The 23,766-nt window shown below is 46.8% G+C and overlaps 1 protein-coding gene across 2 annotated transcripts in view; it reads left to right on the forward strand.

The window, feature by feature from the left end:
• NTAN1 (N-terminal asparagine amidase) overlaps positions 1-23,766 on the forward strand; it is a 279,397-nt gene that overhangs the window by 91,747 nt on the left and 163,884 nt on the right. For both annotated transcript variants that reach the window (XM_078663196.1, XM_078663197.1), the window contains one exon: positions 15,527-15,600. In XM_078663196.1, coding sequence (XP_078519322.1) covers positions 15,527-15,600 — 74 coding nt within the window. The remainder of the gene's footprint in view (positions 1-15,526; positions 15,601-23,766) is intronic.

Here is a 23,766-nt window from a genome sequence, read left to right on the forward strand (position 1 = left end):
CTAAGATTTCTGCTCCGTACAATACCAACAAACTGGTAAAGTAACAAAAGTAAAACAATAGCAGAGGTTAGTAAATCCTATAGGTAACCAGCATTGTCAATGCGAACGGTACTGGCTTCAATGGGCAAACACAGTCATACTTGACAAAGGTGTGTAGAATATTTGTTCTGTGTTTGTGTAATCTGCCTCTCTGTTACTTCTGTGTCTGTGCCTTATTGATAGAATTATCATAATTGCTTCAACTCTTCATTTTCTCCAGTATGACATTACCTCTGATCCTCCTAGAATTAACCGGTCTCTGGGTCTCTAATGTTTTGATTTGTTTTATGAGTGTGATGATCTTACCTATGTCACATGTTTTGGATTAAGTATATTTTGTTTGGTTTACTTCTTGCCTCTGATTGAGTTCAGTGCTTCTTTAGCCAAGCTGCTAAGGAAGTTCCTCTAATGACCGTCTTAAGGGCATCTCAGACCACCCTCCTTGTTTAGTGTCTTTTATCCAGGCCATCATGATTGTAGTATCAAAGGGATATCACGTAATGTGTCAGTCAGTCTGCTTATCTTTCACTTGCAATGTCATTACTCATCTCCAGTTGTATGGAGCAAGTGAGGGGGTTATGGTCTGAGAGTATTCTTGGATATTGTTGACTATTCTTTTGTTTGCTAATGTATAGTCAGTCCATGTGAATGATTTGTGTATGACAAAGTAGTATGAATATTCAAAAAGTAGAGTAAAGCTTGTGCAATTATGTATCTATTACTCTCATGTCCTTGCACCACGATTTGCATCCTGCTGACATGACTGCTGCCTCCCATAACTGTGTTAAATATTATCTTATTTGAGCACACATCACTAAATTGAAGTCTCCCAACTGTAGCTAGCCTCTGTTGTAATCTATGAATACATGTAATGCCTCTCTCAGTAACTTGTTTTGCCTATGTTTATGGGTTTAAATGGATGTCAGTGACTCAGTCTGTCCAGTTTAAAACTATCCATCATCCTTCTTTGTCACAATGTGCTGTAAATGGCCATGTATCAGGATTCCCACCTGGGGAACTTCCTTTTGGGGGTTAGCTAGTAGGAATTGCTGCTGGAATTGCTGACATCTTAGGCACCAGCATTCAGCATGAAGCAAGTGTGTTGCCTACAAGAAACATCTTTTGTATCCCCGGAGAGCTCATCGGTAAAACTTCAGACCAATCTCCCAGCTACCGTTCCTGGCGAAGGTACTGGAGCAACACGTACTAACCACTCTGTCGGAACACCTGGAAAGTAATGCCCTGTTAGAGCCGAATCAGGCGGGCTTTCGTGCGAATCACAGCACGGAGCTCGTCATGCTGTCGATTGTAGATGAGCTGAGGAACAGAGCAGACAAGAAAACCCCGGGTGCCCTGGTGCTGTTGGACCTCTCTGCGGCATTTGACACCGTGTGTCACAAACAACTATTGTCACGGATAAGGGACTTCGACATTCAGGGCACAGCACTTGCATGGTTCACCTCCTTTCTCCAAGGGAGGATGCAGAAAGTGCAACTTGGTGACCTGCTTTCCACCGCAACATCGATCACCTGCGGAGTACCGCAAGGGTCTGCGCTGTCACCCCTCTTGTTCAACATCTATCTACAGCCTCTGATTCGAATGCTCAACCAAATGGACTGCCAGGTGTATAACTATGCGGACGACACCCAAATCATCATCCAATTGGATGATGGCAAGGATGCCTTCGCAAGACTGCAAAATATCCTGAGAAGCACAGCCAACTGGATGTCCAGGAATTCATTAAAGATCAATCCGGATAAGACCGAGGTGTTGCCAATTACCATCGCTGGCAACCCATGGAATGATCAATTTTGGCCTAAGGAGCTGGGTATGCCCCCGGAACCGGCGGCGGTGGTCAAAAGCCTGGGCATCCATGTGGATGGTAAGATGTCCATGAAAAAACAAGTCACGGCGGTAGTGGGCACCTGTGTCGGCCTCCTTCGACAACTCAGGAAAGTTTCCTTGTTGCTGTCCTTTTCCACCTTGAGGAGTGCGGTCTCTGCTATGATTTTAGCCAGGCTGGACTACGGCAACTCGTTGTATATAGGACTACCACAAAAACTTCTAAACAAGATGCAGGTTGTCATGAATGACGCTGCCAGACTCATTTTTAAAAAGCCGAGGAACACGCATGCATCCCCCCTCTTGCGTGAACTACATTGGCTGCCAGTCAAGCAGAGGTTAACATTCAAGGGGTTGTGCATTGTCCAAAACGCCCTATATGGTAGGGCACCAAGCTACATGAAATCACTCCTGACTCTCTACAGGCCGGGGAGGGCGTTAAGATCTGCAGAAGTGACTTGCGTGATTTCATACTGGGACCACGCAAACAGCGTCAAAAGCGTTTCATAGCAGCCTCTGTATATGCAGCATACAATGAGGCCTGGAAGGTTACTCAAATTGAGACAGCAGAAAGAATACGGGAAATTGACCGTATCAATTTGGAAAAATCACTTTCTGTAGTGGACAATGGGTTAATGACTCTGTCCTCCAGAATTTTTTCATTGGACAGCATTGTGTCTTCAGCAATCGATATATTATCGCAAGACTTACTGTTATTACAACATGGACAGTCACAATTGCGTTCCATTGTACAGCTTGGCTGGACGTTACAAAATCTGCGTTCAGGCTATGTGCCTTGGCGTTTAATCAACACAACGTCACTATTCCAAATCTTTAACCTTACTGATAGACAAATCGGTATGGCGCAAAAGGGTGCTGATTATACAATCTTGAGCATTGAAAAACTAGAAAGATTACCAATGACAATGTCAGAACGACCTGTCAGTGAATGGATAATCCACGGAATCATAAATATTCCAATCTCAACCTTCAGGTTTCAATACTGCCAAAAATATATACAGGCTGGCATGTACGAGAAATTGGGAAAGGGGTACCTTAAAACAACTTGGAACCTGCCCTATTCACATGCATGTGTCAGTAATAAAGGACAGAAAGTGTTTCTTAGTGGCAACAATTGTGCTATGTCCCTAAGCGGCACGCTTCTGTGTAACGGAATTAGTTTGCATGGAGCCTGTGAAGGGAATTCATACAACCTTTCATGTCACCAGCAAGGCGCACCTGCAACTGAAATAGAACCATTCTTTCAAAGACTCTATAATGGGAGTTACATTCTTATTGTAGACCGCAGATGTTGCAGTCTTATGCCCGGGACTCCTTATCTAGTAACTACAACGGCGAAGGTCAAGTGCTGTGGACGTTCTTTATTCCCCAGCTCCTTTCCAGACAGGGAGGCAAGGGCATGGCCCAGTTTGAAAATTACTTCTATTCGAATAGATACTTTAAGCAGAATGAAAACAGTGCTTCTTCAGACGCCTACAAGGCTCACGTCATCAAAAGAAACATATGATCTACAAGTCGCAAGGACGACTGCAGAGATACATACATTATTATCAACTAATTCCCCCGTACATTTCGCGGAAATCCTGAGCGAAATCTTAAATATTTCCGATACCAATGGGATCTCAGGGGTATTTAAGAAAGTATTTTCGATGGCATTAACACCATTCAAAGCCATACTGGGTATTTTTCCAGATTTCGTCCATTCGATTTTTGGCGGACTTCCCCTGATCCTGGGACTAATTGCAGGAATCCTATTCCTAGTCCTTATTTTTCGTTATGGCAACCCATGTCACAGATCAAACTCTCGCGACAATGGAAGATACGATCCTAGCCATTGGATACCGGGACCGGATATCAAAAATCCTGGGACTCTCCCGGCTTAGAGACCTGAACATGACTTGGTTTCTATCATTTCGACCAATGTGGCAAAGGTGTGTTTTACCTGTACTAAGGTGTCTGCTATGCGGAGAAGAATGCGTGTTAGACACCTGTCTGACGCTACATTCGGATGCGCCAGTGGATGCAGATACACTGTTGGTTCCTACCAAGGTTCACGCTTTGTGCTGCCCTCAAAGGCTGCCAATCCTGATGACGGCATTCCTGGAATCTTCACCACTACGATTGAAGAGTAGTGAAGTTCAAGATGAAAGCAACATCGAACAGGTACGACCTTCTGTCAGCAATGCAAATCAGAATGTCAATGGAGACAATCATGCGCACGAATGCATGGTTACCCCTATTTCCGACTTAGTGGAACTTTCCCATGAAGCTGTTGACAGTTTTTTCGAAAGCCTGAATGATATGATGTTCTCTCCAGAACAGAAATAGAGACTTTTGAGTAAACTCGCACACGGCGTTCCCTGAATTCGGCCTTCAACTTTAAAAATAAAGTCACATGAACAATTACAATCCAGTTCACGGACAGCGATTTTTTCAGCAAGCCCCTAAAATATTTTTCTTCCTATATTTTTTCCGGGACACTGATCTTCTGCTTAAAGTAAGAAACTATTCCTAGAGAACTAAGGTTTCTATTTTTAGATACTTTATATAGACTTTAGCTGCCCGCTGGTAGGTTCACAAATATTTTATTATGTGATGAAATGGTCTCGGACTTCCTTTCTGTATAGCCATATTAAGAGCCATTTCATGTGTATTTCTCATATACCAAAAAGCAATAATGCATAACAATGCGTGTTTACTTTTGCATTTAATTCATAGCTTAAGTGCATACAATATATATGACTGCAATTTTTCAGTATATTTGAAAATTTCGAAATGCATTTATGTATTTTGGGGTGGTAAGGTATACACTATACTCTATAGTATGTTGTACTATGTTATACTATGCATAGATTAGTAGATATGACCATAGTTAGCGTGGAGTGGGTGTCGTGTATTTCTATAGGTTCTGAATCGATCCCCCTATTCCTGACCCTATTCTGGTTAAACTAACTATCAAGTTAACTAACAGTCAGCCCATGAGGCAAGAAATCCCCCATGATGCAGATACCGTTATCTGACGCAGTCACACTACGGCACAGGAACGTGTTATCTGATTAGGTCATAACGCTTGAGATCTAATTAGACAAGCGACATTCCTCCAGCCCCTGATAAGGCATACGACGTTCTCATAACAAATCAAACCTATGACAACCTGGAAAATCCGTGCGGCCATTGTTTTGATTTCACAGAGAACTTTTGCAAAAGAATGTGCTAACGAGCAAGTCGTATGACATCTTTATTGACGTACCTATGTCCATCCTTACGTCAATCTCGGCACCTTTAAGGTATAAATATTGCCGACCTTGCCCTATGCAAACACACGCGTGGTGACAAGACGGAGCAGCCATACTTGCCGAAGCCGAGAGCAGAAGCAGACCCCGCTGGCAGCAGCCCCGCCTTCCTGACGCGCTGAGAGACGCGCTGCTATCTCAAGCCGAGAGACCCAGCACCGGCGCTTCTGGGCAGCCCTCGCAGGCAGCCTGGAATATCGAGAGCAGAGAAAGAGATACCATTCCTCATTCATCCTAAATTCCAGGTACAGAACTGAATAACCCCTCACAGAGAATTCTTTAGTTATTCACTTGGCAAAAACAAACTTAACTTAAACTGTAACTTTCTATTCCCGCCCACGCATTAGACTTAGGTCAGGTACACGGGGTAGGCGTATTTAGAAACACCAGTTGAGTACGTTTAATCAAATGTATATGTGTATGTAAATATATTTTAATCATTTTAAACATCATATGGCTCAGAAACCATATCAATGTTTTTACAGTATTATTTTATACTATTGCTTTTAATGTATGCACTTTACTTAACTATAAGTATTGCAATAATATCGATCCATTTCTCTTGTACGAGAAAAGAGACTGATCAATAAATAACACCTTTTTATTGAACACGCCCGTCTCTTCCTTTTCTCTACATTCTGATGAGACTAAGAATGCACGTACTGACTGAGTAAAATAATTGCCTTGTGCTCACACGACTCTTGAGATTGACTCTTGATTAGGGGAGAGCAAAGTTGTCATGTTCTATGGTTGTCAGAAACTAAATCCCTTCTTGTCTAATCAGGGAAGTTAATCCTTCCTTGAACATTCGAGAAAGTTTCTAGCGAACTCTGAGCTTAGCTGGTAGTAGTAGACCTAGTTAACGTCTGGCCTAGGCCTTTACTGCTGTAGGTACTATTCCAATGCGCAGAGCCTATTGGGAAAATAGGAACTACACTACACCTTATTCAACCACGCTGTAGACTGGCTACTGTGGGAGGTCGTGCTTTTTCCCACACACTTCCAGCGCTTTGGAACAAATTGCCACTGGAACTGCGGAAAGATACCACGCTGCTGCCTTTCCGAAAGAAATTAAAAACAGTGCTTTTTCAGCAAGCGTGGGGTTGCCCCTAATTCTCTGACCAGCTGTATCTTTTTAATTGCTTAAGCGGATCCTGACAAAGCGCTTAGAGACCCCTGGGTTATAATGCGCTATATAAATCAAATAAATAAATAAATAGCTGTGCCTTATGCCGGCTATTTAACCCCTTAAGTGCTGCCGTCGGCCAACGGTCGTCACGGGCACTACCTCCCCAGTGCTGCGCACGACCGTTGGACGTCCAGTTCAGCACCGGATAATGGACAGCGCAGCACTGGGGAGGTTTGTTTACTAGCTTTAAAGGGGTTAAGCCTCAGCGTTTATTTATTTATTTTTTGCATTTATACAGCGCGCTGTTTCCCGCAGGTGTCCTGGCGCTCGATGAATACTCCTAAAGGATCAGGCCTGAATCGGGTTAATGAGTAAACAGCCAGGTTTTATTGCCTCTCCTAAAGGTCATCAGGTCTGTCATATTCCTCAGAGCAACGGGCAAGGCATTCCAGGCCTTTGTTGCCCCCAAAACAAAGCTCCTGCCTCCCCACCGTGCCTTCTTTATACGTGGAACTTTGACCAAGCGCTGCCCAGCTGACCTTAAGTGTCTGGACGGAAGATACCATTGAAAGTACTGCTTCAGGCAAGCCGGCCCCATGCCTTGCAAGGCCTTAAAGACCAGACATAAGGCTTTGAAAGAGATCCGCTTCCGTACTGGCAGCCAAAGTAATTTGATAATTTCAACGGAGATGGAGGCATACTTTGGTATGCCCATCAGCAGTCTAGCTGCCGCATTTTGCAATAACTGTTTTTTTTACTGCTCTCAGGCAGGAAAGGGAGAATCTTCCGTACCATTTTAAGTGTAAAAAATACTGATGATGCTATGGCATTGACCTGGGGCCTAAAGGTGAGCTGCTCATCGATAAGGACACCCAAGTTCTTCACTTTCGCGACTGGTATAGGCGGAGAGCCCATCTCCTCCGGCCACCAACGAGGACTCCAAAAGTCCTCCTTTGCGCCAAATACAATGACCTCAGTTTTAGCTGTATTTAATTTGAGGCAGTTGTCAGCCATCCACCTGCTCACTGCCAGCATACAATCCTGGAATTGCATGGCAATTCCTTCTTCCTTCCCTGGTAACAGTGACACCACAATTTGTGTGTCATCTACATAAGATGTTAGCTCAAAGCCAAAGGACCTGACAATCGTAGCCAGCGAGGTGACATAAACATTAAACAGTGTGGGGCTTAGGGAAGAGCCCTGGGGAACACCACAGGGCAGCGCAAAGGGTTTTGAGGCGTAATCACCCATTGTCACACACTGGTCCCTGTTGGTTAGGAAAGCTTTCAAGATGTCCCAAGCTTTCCCTTGCACCCCACAGGCCCTCAACCGGTCCATCAAGATCCCATGATGTACCGTATCGAAGGCCGCGGATAGGTCCAATAGGACCAATGCCGCTCTGCCTCCGAGATCCAGCACTTCTCGGTTTATTTTATGATGCAGCTTTAATCCTTCCTGTGCACGAAGAAGCCTTGCTTGACATATTTTCTTTCTTACTTGCCTCACCCAGAGTCCAGTATGTCGTCAATGATTTAGAAATAGAAATTTCTCTTCCTGCCCCCAAACTTCTCAATAAACCCCTAAATCAAAGTTCCCTCAATAATCCGTTCCCAACTTACTCAGCCCTTAGGACATTTTGAAGCAGAGCGTTCATCTTCTGTCTCCAGATTGAAAATATCCTGATCTGATTTTCGGATCCTAGATCTTCTCAGTCTCATAAATGCAGTGATGATGGCTGTTAGCTCCTCTCTCATAGTAGCCTTTGCCGCATCCCACATGTCATATTTTCAGTAATATTCTCTTTAAAATAGTTATCAAGGGCCTCTTTAATATTGTCCCACAGTAGCGGGTCACAGAACACAACTTCCTTCATTTTCCAAGCATCTGGCATTAATATCTGTGATGGTGAAAAGTTAATAGAGATGAAGTCCACTGCGTAATCTCATAATAGTTGTGTTCCTATAGAGGCTGCGAAAAACCTGGGTGTTCATGGAGCACACAACAAAAAATTGTCGCTGCTGGAGTGTGGTTTATAGACATTTGTGGAAAAAGTGTAGTTCTTCTTAAGGGGGTGGGAGGATCACCAAATAGCTACAAGGTTCAGATCCTGCAAACCCAAGACCAAGGCCCGTGGTGGTTGAGAGTGATCCCATAATGTGCCACACCTGTTTAAGGAAGTATCCAATACCTTATTAAAATCCCTCCCTAGCAACATACTACCAGAGGCAAAATTAGCCACCCATGAGAAAACTCAGGGGAGGGGGGAGTTCCTTGTGGTCATTGGGCCCATAAACAGAGATTATAGTGTATAAACAGGCTTTAGACCCCAACAAGGCACAGAGACAGCCTTGTTAGCTGTGGTCGAAGAAGCTAGGAAAATTTTAGACAGTGGCGGGTCCGCAGCTATTATATTACTCTACCTCAGTGCGGCCTTCGACACTGTTAATCATCAACTTCTGATTACAAGACTTAGAGAGATTGGGGTGACAGGAATTTTACTCAAATGGCTTGAGTCTTTCCTGGTAGACAGTTCTTTCAGGGTAATGTTAGCTCCGAAAGAATGCCATTACGATGTGGGGTGCCGCAGGGCTCCTCCCTGAGCCCCACTGTCTATCTGCGCCCTCTAGCCGAGGTGGTTAAACCTTTTGGGGTTAATATCATCACCTATGCTGATGATACTCAGCTGATTGTACCCCTCAACAGTCTGGACAATGTTAAGAGCAATTTGGCCAGCTGTTTGGAAGGGATCTCCGGATGGATGGATGACTCCTTCCTAAAGCTGAACGCAGCTAAAACCTAGCTGATGCTCTTGGATAAAACCATTAATATAGACATCAACGCCCTCTGGCCGAAATGTTTAGGGGTGATACCTACCCCCAAGACTCAAATAAAAAGTCTTGGGGTGTGGCTGGATCACAGCCTGAACTTTAAGGAACAGGCATTCAGAGTGGCAGGTGTACCTGCTATGAAATTTTAAAAATGATCAGGAAGGTTCTTCCACTTTTTCCGTTTTCTGCCAGGAAGCTTTTGGTGCAAGCCTTGATTTTCTCAAGGCTTGATTATGCCAATGTGCTATACCTAGGGTCTTAAGCCGCAACCATTAAAAAATTGCAAACCGTTTAAAACAATGCGGCGCGACTGCTGATGCAGGTTCGCAAGCAGGAATCAGCTAAACCTTACATTATATCCCTGCATTGGCTTCCAGTGGCTGAGAGAATTCAGTTTAAGGCTTTGTGTATTGCACATAAAGCACTCTCAGCAAAGGCCCCTCCGATTCTTCAGTCCATTATCTCCCCTTACCTCCCTAAAAGATCTTTGCGCTCTGAGAAAAAACATCTAGCAACAGTTCCTAGAGTATAAACGAGCTCGGAGTGGGGGACGTCTTTTTTCCCTCATACCAGCCAAATGCTGGAATCAGCTCCCAGATCATATCCGACTCGAGGTCAATCATCTCTCCTTTTCCAAACAGCTGAAGACTCTGCTGTTTTCTGGAACTCTATGATCGTTTGATTGTGTGATGGCTTCGTCTCTAGTGCTGGGAGGCCTTTGGTAGCCATGCACTTTACAAATGACGATTCATTCTTTCATTCATGGTTGCCCACAAATGGTACCCTTTATTCCCCCCCTTCTTTGTCACTGTGGGTGATCACCTCTGTGAGTTGAAAAATTTGCTTTGATCAGAATTGCTGGGTGCTGTGGGTGGAACTGGCAGGGATAAAAACGTGATCATAGTCTACATATATCTGCAACGAGGAAGTGTTTCCCTTTCAACAGGGTGATGTCACCTCCTTTCATATGGAGTGATTTGAGTAGTGCTTTCCTCTTCACAGGGGAATTCTAACCTTGCAATCTGAGCATCACAAGTGTGAGCATTTGGGGTGTAGTCATTCCAACCATGTTACAGGCTGGAAGGATGCCAATGGTCCTCTCCATGTCCCCGCCCAGTCCTCCCAAGCTTGGCTCTGTCTCTCTCCCATGTCCAATCCTCCGATATAACTAAAACATAAAAAAACAATTATGAGATCCCTCTCCATGAGACCCTGTAAGTAATACACAATAATTAATTATGGTAGAAAACTTAAACAGCTCTAATCCAGGCATATTAAAGTTATGTAATAATTTAGTGAGAGGGGCTAGGCCCTCAGGTGACAGGGACGCACAACCTGATAAATACTTCTGAAATGATCACATCAGAGTACAGATTTTGTCTCACAAAAACTGGATGTTTTGCAATTCTGGACCTCCAAGCAAGAGCTTTCAGTAGGGGTTGAAAGATCAATGCAAAAAGAAAAAAAGAATACTCTAGAGGATGGTGAGGTAGGAGATCTAAACAAACAAGTTTTAGGCACCATTATACCCATATCAGATACCAGGAATGCAAATTAAGTGTTCAGTCTTGCTGTCGTATGATTCGCTAGTACTGTACAAAGAACCAGGACATAACTCAACAAAACATAGGCCTAGTTTAGAGCTTAGAGGTATAGATCATTCTCAAATGTAAAGAGAAAACACTAAAACCTCTTTTGAAAAATTACTTTGAGGGGAGAAACTGTCGGTTGAATCATATCCACCACAGCAAACCCTTTTCTATCAGTAGATGTTTCTCCACTAGAGAAGAATCCTCCAACAGAGGACATAGGGCCAGATGTAGGTAATTCATATTTACCGACTCTTAAATACCGAATTTTACCGATTCGGTTTTTAAGAGTCGGTAAATATGAAGGGGGGAGATGTAGGTATTACAGATTCTGTAAATACCGAATCGTTAAGATTCGGTATTTACCGAATCTGTAAATACCGAATCGGTATTGCCCATTGATTCCTATGGGCCTTGAAGACCATAGGAATCAATGGGCAATACCGATTCTGTAATTACAGAATCGGTAAATACCGAATTTGGCAAGGGTGCAGGGGGTGTCACTTTGACACCCTCTGGCGCCCCAAAAATAGGCATGTGCGCCATGTGGCACACAGACATGCCCTAAGGGCATGTCTGTCTGTCACATGGCTAGGTGTGCATGCACACATGTGCATGCACACCTGAATTCGGTATTTTAACACCCAATTGGATTGGCTGGTAAAATACCGAATTTGTGGGGCCTTTGGGACTCAGAAGAGTCCCACCTACATCTGGAAGGTACCGAATCGGTAAAAATACCGATTAGGTATTTTACAGATTCTGTAAATTTACCGATTCGGTAAATTTACAGAATCTGTAAAATCTGGCCCCCTACATCTCAAGATGCCAAATACCGGTCGGAAACGGCCGAATTCGGCCGTTTCCGACCGGTATTTGCCACCTACATCGGGCCCTAGAAGTCGTTGCAAAGCTCCTGTTAAGGGCTGGTTGGTGCATTTGGGTTTTCACAGTAAATTGTGCATTCAGAAAAGTCGAGGCTTGTTGTAATCAGCATTTACAATAGCCTAAGCTTATAATTTGTGTTTGCATGGTTAGCATTTTTTTCAAGTCCCTTTGTTCAATGTGACAATTGGTAAATGCTGACATTGTGTGTAGTTTTAAGACTGTTTTAAGAAAGTAGATAATACCTTACTCTCTCTTTGTGGTAGTGTGGGTGAGCAGTAAGGCATTATCCGACGGTAGTGCTAAGCATTTATCGTACACACTCAGGCAAAAAATGATGTCACATACTCAAAGACTGACCTCAGAACAATTTGATTGTAAAGAAATAACATTTAGTTATATTTATTTCCTAGAACCAAGGAAGACTGGCACAGGTAAGTGTAAATGGTATTTTTAAGGCAGGTTGAAAAATACAAGCAAGCTGAATGAAAATGACTTTGTTACAGGTTTGTAAATGCATTGAATACAATTGAAATTACTGTTAGATTACTTTTGATTTCTTTGCAGATTGCTGTATAGATGACCTTTTCTACTCAGTGTGATATGCCTAGCTATCACATTGAGACATTTCCTACAGAAAAGGTAAGTAAAACAGTTTTTGTATATTTTGCAGTTTCTTAGAGTTCCATCAGACCAACTCCACACATAAAACAATTTTCAAGAAAAACAGTCAAAACAATCCTATGGGAGGAAATGGAGTAATTGGTTTACAGGTAAGTACTTGGTTGTAGGAGTTGGGTTTCTGGGTTTAGAACCAAGGTTCCCCAGGGATCCAGGATGCACTCTCAAGCACCCTCAGCGGCACTAGGGCGGCCGGGTGCAGAGTGCTGAGGCCCAATGTTAACCAATGGGGGATAGGGGACCTCCGGTTGGTGGCTGCTCACGAGCAGCCCACAGGGTTGTGGGGGCAAACCTACTGGTGTTAGGCTCAGGGCGAAGGGGATCCGATTAAGCACACAAGGTGCACCCACAGCGGCACAGGGGCGGTTGGGTGCTGGGTGCTGGTTTGGCGCCTGGTGCCCCATTGTATTCAATGGGAGTTGCTGGTTTGGGATTTTGGCTGCAGGCTCGCTCCAGGAAGACTTTCAGGAGGAACTAACAGCTGGGCAGGTAAGTTGGAGGGCTCATGGGTGTAGGTGCACCTCGGGTTCTCTTCTCTAGGGTGCAGGGCGGCTGGATGCAGGGGTGTCTTATGAGGTCAGATTTCACATTACCGAACCACTCGTGGTTGAGGGGGTCTCAGTGCAGAGGCTGCAGGCAACGTCGGGGAGTCCTGGAGGGTTCAACCCACGGTGGATTCAAAATCTGGAGATCTGTGGGACCTCGCTGGGACCGGTGGGCGAACGGATTTGGGCCGTAGGCGTCAAGTGCAGTGGTGATTCCAGGCATCGGGTTTCTTTGGCCTCAGCAGGCTGAAAGTCTGTCTTGGGAGTTTCTTTTGAACAGAGCTGCTGTTCACAGGAGATCCAGTATTTGTTGAAGGCAGTGAGTCCTCCCATGGTTCTGGAGATCGTTGGCTGCAGGACAAGGCAACTTTTAGCGCAGGATCTCTGGAAACCTCAGACGGGCATGTAGGGCTGGGGCCAAGTTAGTTCTTTTCTGCAGTCTTCTCTGCTGGGCGTTTTCTTTCGTCCTTCTTCTTCGTAGGTTGCAGGAATCTGTCTTCTTGGTTCAGGGCTGCCCCCTAAATACTGTATTTAGGGGGCGTTTTAGGGGTCTCGAGGTCAGTAGCCAATGGGCTTCTGACCTTAGGGTGACTACACCCTTGGTTTGCTCACCCCACATGGGGTAGGGGGCACAAACCCTAATCCTTATTGGAGAGTGCATGACATTTGCAAGATGGCGGGCACTGAAGAGTGGGCAGCACCTCGCCTCCCCCACATGAGGAGTGGGGTTGGCAGAGGTGGGCACACCTTCTGGGCTGTTCTAATTTTTCCCGCCTGTCTTCCTGCCGAAAAGGAGGGGAGATAGGAAGGGGACCTGCTCCTGATAGCAGGAGAGGCTTGGGTCGTGTTACAAAGGCGGTAAGGTCTTTGAAACACCCCAGCCACAGATGACTCTTCCCGGTCTGGGGGAGGAACGACCACCTCTGCCCAGGAAAGGCTTTGTTTCTGGGCTCAGGTAGCGAAGGCTCCCACCCCACGGGTCCAGAAACATGTCTCGTGGTGGCAGGCTGGTCTTTACCAGTCAGGGAACCCACCAGCGGCTGGTCGTTGTTCAAGGGGAATCTCTAAGTTTCCATATGAGTGCATTGTATAATAAATCCTACACTGGCATCAGTGTGGGTTTATTATGCTGATTAGTTTGATACCAAACTTCCCAAGATTCAGTAAAGCCATTATGGTGCTGTGGAGCTTGTAATGACTCTTTGTGGCTTTACTGCACTTACAATGTCTAAGAATGGACTTAGACACTGTAGGGGTACAGGGCTCATGCACCTGTACCCTCACCAGTGGCATAGTGCACTCAGCTAGAGGGGTGGTTGACATATGCCATAGGCAGTGGGTTGTAGGCATGGCACACAGGGATGTGTGCCATGTCGACTCTTCACTTTTCTCTGCACCAAAACACACAGCCTGCAATGGCTGTGTGTGTGTGTTAAGGTACAGGACCTTTAAGTGTGGCACAATATGTAATGCAGCCCTTAGATGCCTTCCCTGGTCACAATGCTAGGGACTTACATGTGGCCAGAGAGGTGCCAATTGGATGTACAATGGTACAGTTTTGGGAAAGAACTCAGGGCCTGTGAACCTGATTGACAGTGACCCAGGGCACCTCAAGTCAAAGTGCATCATAAATCTGGCAACAAGTGTGGGGGGGGGGTTACTGCAACCGAAACCCAGCTTCCTACAGCACTGTTGAGCACCTTTTTACCTAAAAACCAGGTGAAGGGTCTGCTAATTTCCTGGGGGGAACAAACATGTTAATTCAGCCATAACTCATGTCAGTCACTTCCCATTGCATATTGTCATGCTTACATGTAGCACATATCGAGAGACTGTGTGCATGATGTCCTCTTGGGGACACATCTCTTATTCATCAAACTGTTTTTTTCCTGTATCAGGCTTAAGGCCATTCGACCTTACTTGTCCTTAAAGCAGTCACTGTGTCTGCACCACCCAAACTGCAAAGTAGCTACATCAACATTTGGATTTTTGTCTATAATTCACATTCAGTCCAGATATTTTGCTTGCAGTAGCAACTGGCAGGAACTGGTATTGCTGACAGGGTTACCCCAGTATCCTGATCAGCCCAAAGCAACTCAAACCCTCTTGAGAGATCTAGATTGGGATTTCCCAGGCCACATCCCTATGACCATATTCCGCATCCCATTTTCTCCAGTTCATGCTCCATATTCTACCTGAAAATCGAAGATAACTACTGTTCTCGTTAGCTCTTGGCGTCTTCCCAGTGCCCTTTTCAACACGAGCAGAAATTTGGAGAGTGATGTCCTAGAAACAGGATACCTTCTGCTGAGGTTTCCTTTGTGGTTGTCAGGAAGCTTAGTTCCATGGATACGTCCAGTTTCTAAGTACATACCTAGGTTACAACTGAGTGAACTGCCTTCAGAGGGGAGGAACTGCCCTGACCTCAAGAATAAGCACATGGCCCAGCAGACTGAAACAAGTGGAGGATGACTTGATTGATCACTATTTGTAAAGAAAATATCAATTCCAGTCATAAAAGATTTTTATCTACTAGAATGTGTAATTTTTAAATAATTTATAATTGCTCATTTCTTTGGTTATAGAATGAATTGTTGTATGTATGTATTAAAACAAGTTTCATAAACACGTTTGCTTGATTACAATTTAACACAATTTCATCTCTGTTTGCTAGGCTGGAAGTGCACCTAGTTGGAGGTTTCAATGATGATAGGCGGTTATCTCAAAAACTAACTAGTCAGCTTCTTAGTAAGTTTATATTTTTTTTAACTCTCCTCTAAAACAATAAGCTTTTTTTCTGGGTTTGAGTAGCAGTGAATTAAGCAATGATGACAGCAGCTCAAAGAGTTCCTTCGGTGTCCTGTCTGTCAAAACACGGTGGAAATCCACTGGTGAAACAATTTCTTCCACAGTATTGGGACCTACATAAACTCATGTGTTTTATCAAATAAGTGTCCACACGTCAGGTGATACATTTGTTTAATGCTGCCTAACCTCTGCGTAAACCATTCAGCATCACTGGGCCTCAACGTCTAAGTTTCCCAAACAGGTCAATGTTTTTTTTTTTTTTTAAAACAGTTTTTATTGAAACAATTTGCATAGCATTCCGAGGACAGCATATTTTGCATGTCATGAAGATACACATCCGTAATAGTCACAAAGTTATACATAAGCGTCTCATAAAACACAGCACCTATGTCTCTCCTCCGTATCTCCACCCTACCCCCGGACATGTACAGCAGGCGGCTGTTCAGTCTACACTTTTAAAGTACTTGCATCAGAGTCTGAGTCCTCGGGCGGCGAGGGTTCACATATGCCACCTCGGTATGTGTTCCAATCACCCCATACCCTCTCCCATTTTTTGGGATAGCCTCGATATACGTACACCGAGTTTTCTGCAACCATCGCCAGGTCCATATCTCTGCACCACTGGGTAAGATTGAGGGTAGTCCTAGATCCCCAGTGCTGTGCAATGTTCCGTTTCACTACCGTCGTACCCAGGGTTACCCAGTCTTGGGCAATCTTATTCAAGTCTGTTGGTTCCCTTATATTAAGAAGGCAGCATCTCGGTTCTGGTAATTTGGTGACCCGCGTGACCTGGGAGAGTGTCCTCATCACCGCCATCCAGTACCCCACGAGTTTGGGGCAACTCCAGATGGTATGGGGAAAGGTCCCTGTCTCACCGCATTGTCTGAGACAGAGGGGTGTGTCTGCCCGCTGTATAGTATGTAGGAGTGCCCTGGTGTATTATGTGCGTGCAGAATTTTTAATTGCACCAGCCTGAGCCTTGATGGAATAGCAGCTTCTCTGGGGGAAGCCAGCGCCTCTAGCCAGTACGCCATGTCAATTTCGCCCACCTCGCGCTCCCATTTGGCCTTTAGTGTCTCTGTGGGGTCTGGCTTATTATTGACTATTTTCTTATAGGTCACTGAGATTTCCTTTTTTTTAAGGTGATCTGTCAGGAGTCTATCTTCCAACGGGGAGGAATCCTCAGGATTCGCATCCGGTGGTAGCAGGGATTGTAATGCATGTCTAACCTGCATGTAGCTGAACCGTTCTGTGGTTTCTAGGCCATATGTGGCCTGTAGATGTTCAAAGGTAACCACTCCCCCTTTCTGCCACAAGTCCCCAACGGTTGATATACCTATTGAGTCCCAGTTGCGGAACCCCTTAGTATTGCCCAGCATCCCAAGTTTTTTTGTGTCCCATAGTGGCATTGCCTTTGTGATTATCCCATCCCATCCAAGTGTCCGCAGTGCCTCAAACCATATACGTATTGTGTGCAGCGTTGGCCCTGTAATATTGTACTACTTCTTTTTATTGTACAAAGCGCTCATGATCCCAGATGGTGCCAGGAGATGCCTATCCAACCGGAGTGCTGGGTCCTCCTGGGGAACATGCAGCCAGTGATTGATCCAAACGAGCTGGGAAGCCCAGTAGTATGCTTTGATGTCGGGAACGAACAATCCCGCCATCGTACCAGCTTTTAGTAAGTTTTTGTAGTGCTATGCGGAGTGCTTGCCCGTCCCAAAGCAGCGTCGTCACCTCCGCATTGATTGCTGCAAAATATGCCGGAGGGACAGGGAATGGGGTATTCTGTAAAGCGTACAGAAACCTAGGGAGTGTCACCATTTTAAAGAGTGCAGCCCGGCCTAGGAGTGTCAACTGCAGCGTGCGCCAGTGTTTGACATCTTTTTTAAATCGTGCCAAGGGTTGGGTTAAGTTCATTTCGGTGAAGCGTGCATGATCATGCGTTACAAATATTCCCAAGTAGTTAAACCCATCCGTAACTATTTGGAGAGTGCAACCCCTCGGCAACCGTGGTGGGAGGCCCTGCAGGTTATATAGCAGTGACTTGTCCAAATCGATGGTGTAACCGGACACCAGTCCATATGCAGCGCATAAATCTAAGAGACAGTTGATGGAGCGCGCTGGGGACGCACGATATAATAAAATATCATCCGCATATAGCAAAATATGGTCCTCCCAGCCAACCGCCCATCTCATTCCCTGTATCGTGAGGTCTTGCCTAATCCAAGCCGCTAGAGGCTCTAGTACAATTGCGAAAAGCAGGGGCGACAGCGGACAACCTTGTCTTGTCCCCCTTCCCAGCGGGAATTCTTTCAACAGATGCCCATTGACCACTACCTGGGCTATTGGTCGCGTGTATAGCAGACGGATCCATGCAAAGAACTTTGGCCCAAAGCCCATACACTGGAGGACAGCAAAAAGGAAAGGCAATTCCACCAAGTCGAATGCCATTCGAGCAGCCAACAAAAGTATGACCGCGTCTTCTGCTGTAGTCGATCTACACTCTATCACTCCGAACAGTCTTCTCAGATTGAGCACCGTATTGCGGTGGGGCATAAACCCTGACTGGTCTGGGTTAATTATTTCCGACAGATGTGGCTGTAGCCTCGTGGCTAGAGTCTTTGCGAGTATTTTTTAGGGAGATCGGTCTGTAGGATGTGCATTCGTGCGCCGGCTTTCCAGGCTTATGTATTGCCACTATTGTGGCAAGATGCTGGTCTGTGGGCAGAATACAATTTTCTAAGCTCTCAGCGTACATGGCCAAGAGGTGCGGCACTAGGTGTGGGGCGCCTTGCTTATAGAATTCGACCGGGATCCCATTGGGCCCCAGTGCCTTTCGGGTATGAAGTGCCCCGATCGCTTGCGTAAGCTTTTCCGGTGTGATGTCCTCCTCTAGGGTAGTTACGGTGTCCGCGTCAAGTGTGGGCATCCGTATATCTCGGATGAAAGCAAGTTTATCGTTCACCGTTGCAGTGGCAACTGGTGTGTATATTGCCTCGTAATGTTGCGCTAGTGCTTCGGTGATCTGTTGCGGTGCAGTTACTAAATCTCCGTCTTTGGACCTTATCTGCACTATCCAGTTGCTTGCCCTTTCTTTCTTACCCAACCAGGCCAGTAATCTGCCTGCTTTGTCACCCTGACCATATATTGTGTGTTGTGTATTGGTTAGTCTACTAGAGGCCTCCTCTCTTGCGTATTCCCTGTATGCCTGCTGCACCAAATGTAGCTTCTGTGTCGTCTCTTCCGTGGTGCTAACAGCATGTGCTGCTTCTGCCTGTGTCAAAGCTAATTATAGGTCATCAGTGTGTTTCCGGTGTTCTCTCTTCCTACCCCTGATTAATGAAATGGCCTGCCCCCGGAGTACTACCTTATAGGCCTCCCATAGGGTTGTCGGAGCAGGAACTGAGTGCTGATTATTCTCAGAGTAAAATGTTGTTACCTTAATGAGTGCCTTCCGCAATTTACGATCCTGCAGATACCCTGGTCTGATGGGAAATAGCCTACGAGTTTGTGGGGCAAACGGTGCATATGTAATGAGAACAGGGGAGTGATCCAATATACCCCCGGGTAAGTGCCTAATGTCCGTCATGCCTAACATCTCTGTAGCTAACGTGAAGATGTAATCAAGTCTGGAGAGACTATTTTGCACCCCGGAATGAAATGTGAACTGTCTTTCAACCGGATGCCTGGTCCGCCACACATCCAGCAGCCCAAGCGTTTCCACAAATTCTTGCAGCCTATGAGTTGACCAACTTGCGACTCTGGGGGGCTGTCTATTGAGCGCTGGATCCATGGGAGCATTAAAATCCCCCCCAACAATCAGTTCGCCACACGGGAGTGTAAGCAGGAATTTCCCAAGGTCCTATAATGCAGTTTGGTGTAGCATCGGTAGAATATATACTGATACTATATTGTATAGCCTGCCGTCCCATTGGCCTGTGAGTGCCACAAACCAGCCCTGGTCGTCATGATATGTCTTAGTTACTATCAAGAGGAAGCGCTTATTGAGGAGGATCCCTACCCCTCTAGACCCGGAGGTAAATTCTGAATGGACCGTCATTTGAAATCCGCACCTATTTAAAGCTTTAACAGTTGTTCCCTGTAAGTGTGTCTCCTGAAGTAGTGCTACCACCGGATTGTTCAGCTTCGGGTACTGTAATACCAACCCCCGTATAATTTTGTCCCCCGACCCATTCACATTCCACGAGATCACTGCTAGTTGGGGCGCCTGTCGCTGGGCGCTTTGTGTATGCGAGACATTGTCCTTATCACCCTGGCTTGTGTCCGGCATAATAATGCTGGGTGTATAATCTATCCTGGGCTGCTCCGAGTCTACCTGCCATGCCATTAACCACGCTGACCCTTACTGTTACAACCCCAAAAGAGGGTTCAAACCAAACTAAGAAACCGCCCCTGAACCGATCCCGTGCCCCAACACCCCTCCCTGCTTCCCTGCCTAGCGGATTTAAAACTACCCGCCTCCCCAACTCAGCAGAGTGCTTAAGTCCCATAACAGTGTACTTGCGTGAAAGGGGGCGGGGGAGAGTCTCTCCATGCCCCACCACTGGCCCCGGAAAAAACTTCCTTTCAGTCTGCAAAGGCGCTGTATGCGTCCAGTGTCCATCCCTCCGAGGGAGCCGCATAAATGCACATCTTGCGAGGTCCACCGCTATCGTCATTCGTCAATCTGAATGTTCCTCAATCCTTTTGTCGCTTCCTTATCTGAGACTATAGGCTACCCATTGCCCTGATGCAAAGAAGGGACGGGGCCACGTGTGCCACCGTTATCCTGGTCGCACCTCGTGGCATCACAGTAGTTCCTTTCTCGATATCATTCTATGTCGCTTCCGTTTCTTGTCTCCTCGGTCAGCTCTTGAGCTTCTCCCTCCTTCTCACCTCGAGCCGTTTGCGAGGGTCGCCGCCGTTGTCCTGCTTCCTGCCTGCGACTCCCTTTTGCTGGCCGCCATCCCTCTAGCCAGTCCTGCGCCTCTCCTGGCGATGCAAAGAACCATGTTTTCCCTTCTGCCTCGACTCTCAATTTGGCTGGATAGAGCATTGCGTATTTAAGTTCTCTGTTGCGGAGCTCTCGCGTAACCTCTGTAAAATTGCGTTGTTGTGCAGTGACGGCCGCCGTGTTGTCCGGGTATTGGGTTACTACGCTATTATCAATGCGGAGTGGCGGACTGACCATAGCCGTCTGCAGGATCGCATCTCTATCTCGAAATTAAAGATCCGTGCCAGTATAGACTGTGGGAGGGCTCCCAGTTTGGGTCGCCCGCCCGGTACTCGATGTGCCCTTTCTGCCGAGAAAAATTTTGAGAGTCCACAAGGACATAGTTGTGTTTGGATCAGCTCTTCCACAAAGAGGTCCAACGCAGGCACCTTGACACTTTCCGGAACACCTACCAGGCGTACGTTGTTGCGCCGAGAGCGCCCTTCCTGATCATCCAGTTTCTCCACCATTTTCTTGTGTTCAAGCTCCAGTTGGCGCACCTGTCGCTGTAGGGTTGTGTGTCTGCCGCGAGGGCCTTCGTCGTGGTTTCTATCTCCGTCACTGTTGCGTTCATCTTGGAGAGATCGCCCCTGAGGAGCGTTATGTCAGTAGAGGTTGCATTTGTAGCAGAGTGGCCATCACATCATGCAGGGTGACCTCCTTTGGCTGTTCTTGTTGCTCACCATTTGTGGCGCTCGACGCCGTGCTGGGCCCACCCTGCTGGTCTTTTGCGACGGCATACTTGTCGATTCGGTTGTTTTGCACCGATCTGGGCCCTTTGGCACTCATGGTGCTTCAGCCACGGAATATATACCTGTCGTGTCTGTGGCGCTGGGCCCGTGTCGTCTGTCACTCACCGGCAATTGCAGGCCAAGACTTGGGGACAGTGGCCCGCGGGCACACTTCTCTGAGGCCGGGTGCTAGCTGCAATATATGCGGTTTTACTTTGCTGCTGTCTAGTACATTGTCGCACCATCCCAGGGTGCGGTGCAGTTCATGGATTCTGGTGCGGACCGTTTACTGGTTGCGGGCTGGCACGCTCTCCCAACAGCTCCACACCACTGCTATGTCATTGTCCTTCTCACATCTCCCAGAGACACTGCTATCACCAGCCATCAGTGATCTCTTTCACTTGGCCCTCTAGGTGTCACTCACAGGGAGCCTGCACCTCGCTCACAGTCACCGCAACCCCACAACTTCCTTCTCTATGCAGGCTTTACCGGGTGTCCTCTCTGCGTGGGATGCTTGATATCGTAGGTTGCCGCACCACACCAGCCTCCGCCGCGCACCTCAGCCTGTGCCTTATACCTCAGCAAAGGCCGTCTGATGTCGTGCTGCACCCCCAGGTTTCCCGCAGTGCCGCCGCCATCAGGGTCCAGATCTACACTTCATGTTGCCTTCCTCGGTGCCTCCGATGAGCTGCCCCTAGGTGGCGGCAGCTACTGTGAGCAGCAGCCGCCGCCTACGTAGCTGCTGCATGCGGTAGCGGCAATTACTACAGCTCCCGGCTTCACCGTCGGGTGCAGGCCGTACTCCTCACCTCAGGCTGCCTTTGCTCCGGTGGCGCGTTATCGATCCAGATTTCGCCCGCGTCGGCGGAGGTGCTGTGATTGTCTCTCCGTCTATGCCTGGTGGGCTGACTGCTGGATTAATGGCAGGATTGCTGGGGCACGTTTGGTGGCCTCCAGAGCTCTTCTAGGCTGCGGTCATTTTCTCCGGTCGCAAGCCACGCCCCAATCAGGTCACCGTTTTTTAAACATTTCTAACCTTCATTACCCATTGCTAGATTCATTGTTTTGTGCAGTGTTTGTGAAAACACTGCACAAAAAATCTCACACCAACCAGCTTAGTAAAATAGAGCAGAATTTAATAAATAAACCCAGACCAAAACGACAAAAAACCAATTAGTAGAAATGAAGATATTGAATTTTAAAGTTTTAGATAAAATAGTGCCAGAGAGCACAAAGCGCCAACTGTGAATATCTGGTTGCACTAGACTGGGACAAATTCCCAAGTTCAAGCGACACCAATGGAGCGTGGGCTGGCTACAGGGACCGAATTAAGTGAACAGAACAAGTCCTGGTTTGCAGAACTTTGTGAGGATCCACGCTGAAGATGCGTCAAACAGCCAAAGTGATGCATCGGTTCTGAGATGTAATGAGGCTGCGATGCAAGGGCCTGTTTCGTCGTCGAGGATCCCGTCGTTGAGAAATCTGGTGAGGAGGATGTAGCGTGCATTCAGGGGGATGCGTCGGTTCTGAAGATCTGTGAGACTACGATGTGTAGTCCGGCTTTGTCTTAGAGGCTGCCATTGAGGGATGCTAGGGCCTGCGCTGAAGATGCGTAGTGCAGTTGAAATTCCCAAGGCGTTGTGGGTTGCCACAGCAATGAGTGTCTTTACGATGGGTCCAATCTACTCAGCAGCAGAAATGTGTCGGTTCTGCTCGAGGTTGCGCTGCACAGCAGAGGAGATGCGTCGGTTCCGCTCCATCCACAAAGTCTGGTAAAACACCTTTAGGTCACTTCTAAGGGTCCAGAACTACGGGGGCACCACTTGGCAGGGTAGATTCACAGATGACAGAGTCTAGGTGCAGATGCAAGGTTGTTGGAAGCCTATTATATACCTGAGACTTCAGATCAGGAGGCCAGCCAATTAGCCCTTGGAATCACCCTGAGTTCTAGAGATGCAGATCCAGTGCTTCTCACCCAGGCAAGAGGTCAGCACAACAATGCAGGAGTCCAGCACAGTGCAGTCCAGCAAAGTAGCAGTCCAGCAGCACAGCAGTCCTTCTTCCTGGCAGCGAATCCACAGGTCCTGAAGTGTACTGAAGTTGTGTTGTCTGAGGTCCTTCTTTTATTTACAGCTGTGCCTTTGAAGTGGAGAGAAGCTTCTAGAGGCTTTACTTTGAAGTGCACAGATGCCCTGCCTTCCTGGCCCTGGCTCCAGACTCACTACAGGGGGGGGGGGGCATGCATCCTTTTTGCAGAGACAGAACACAGCCTATTCTGGTGTAAGTTAGGCTAGGCCCAGCTCCTCCCTCCCTTTCTGCCAGTGATGGACCATCCAGTCACACCTAAGCTCCAGTTGTGTGTGGCTGTTTAGGAGGAGC

The sequence above is a fragment of the Lissotriton helveticus genome, chromosome 10 (assembly GCF_964261635.1).
Source record: "Lissotriton helveticus chromosome 10, aLisHel1.1, whole genome shotgun sequence".
In the NCBI taxonomy this organism is placed as follows: domain Eukaryota; kingdom Metazoa; phylum Chordata; class Amphibia; order Caudata; family Salamandridae; genus Lissotriton; species Lissotriton helveticus.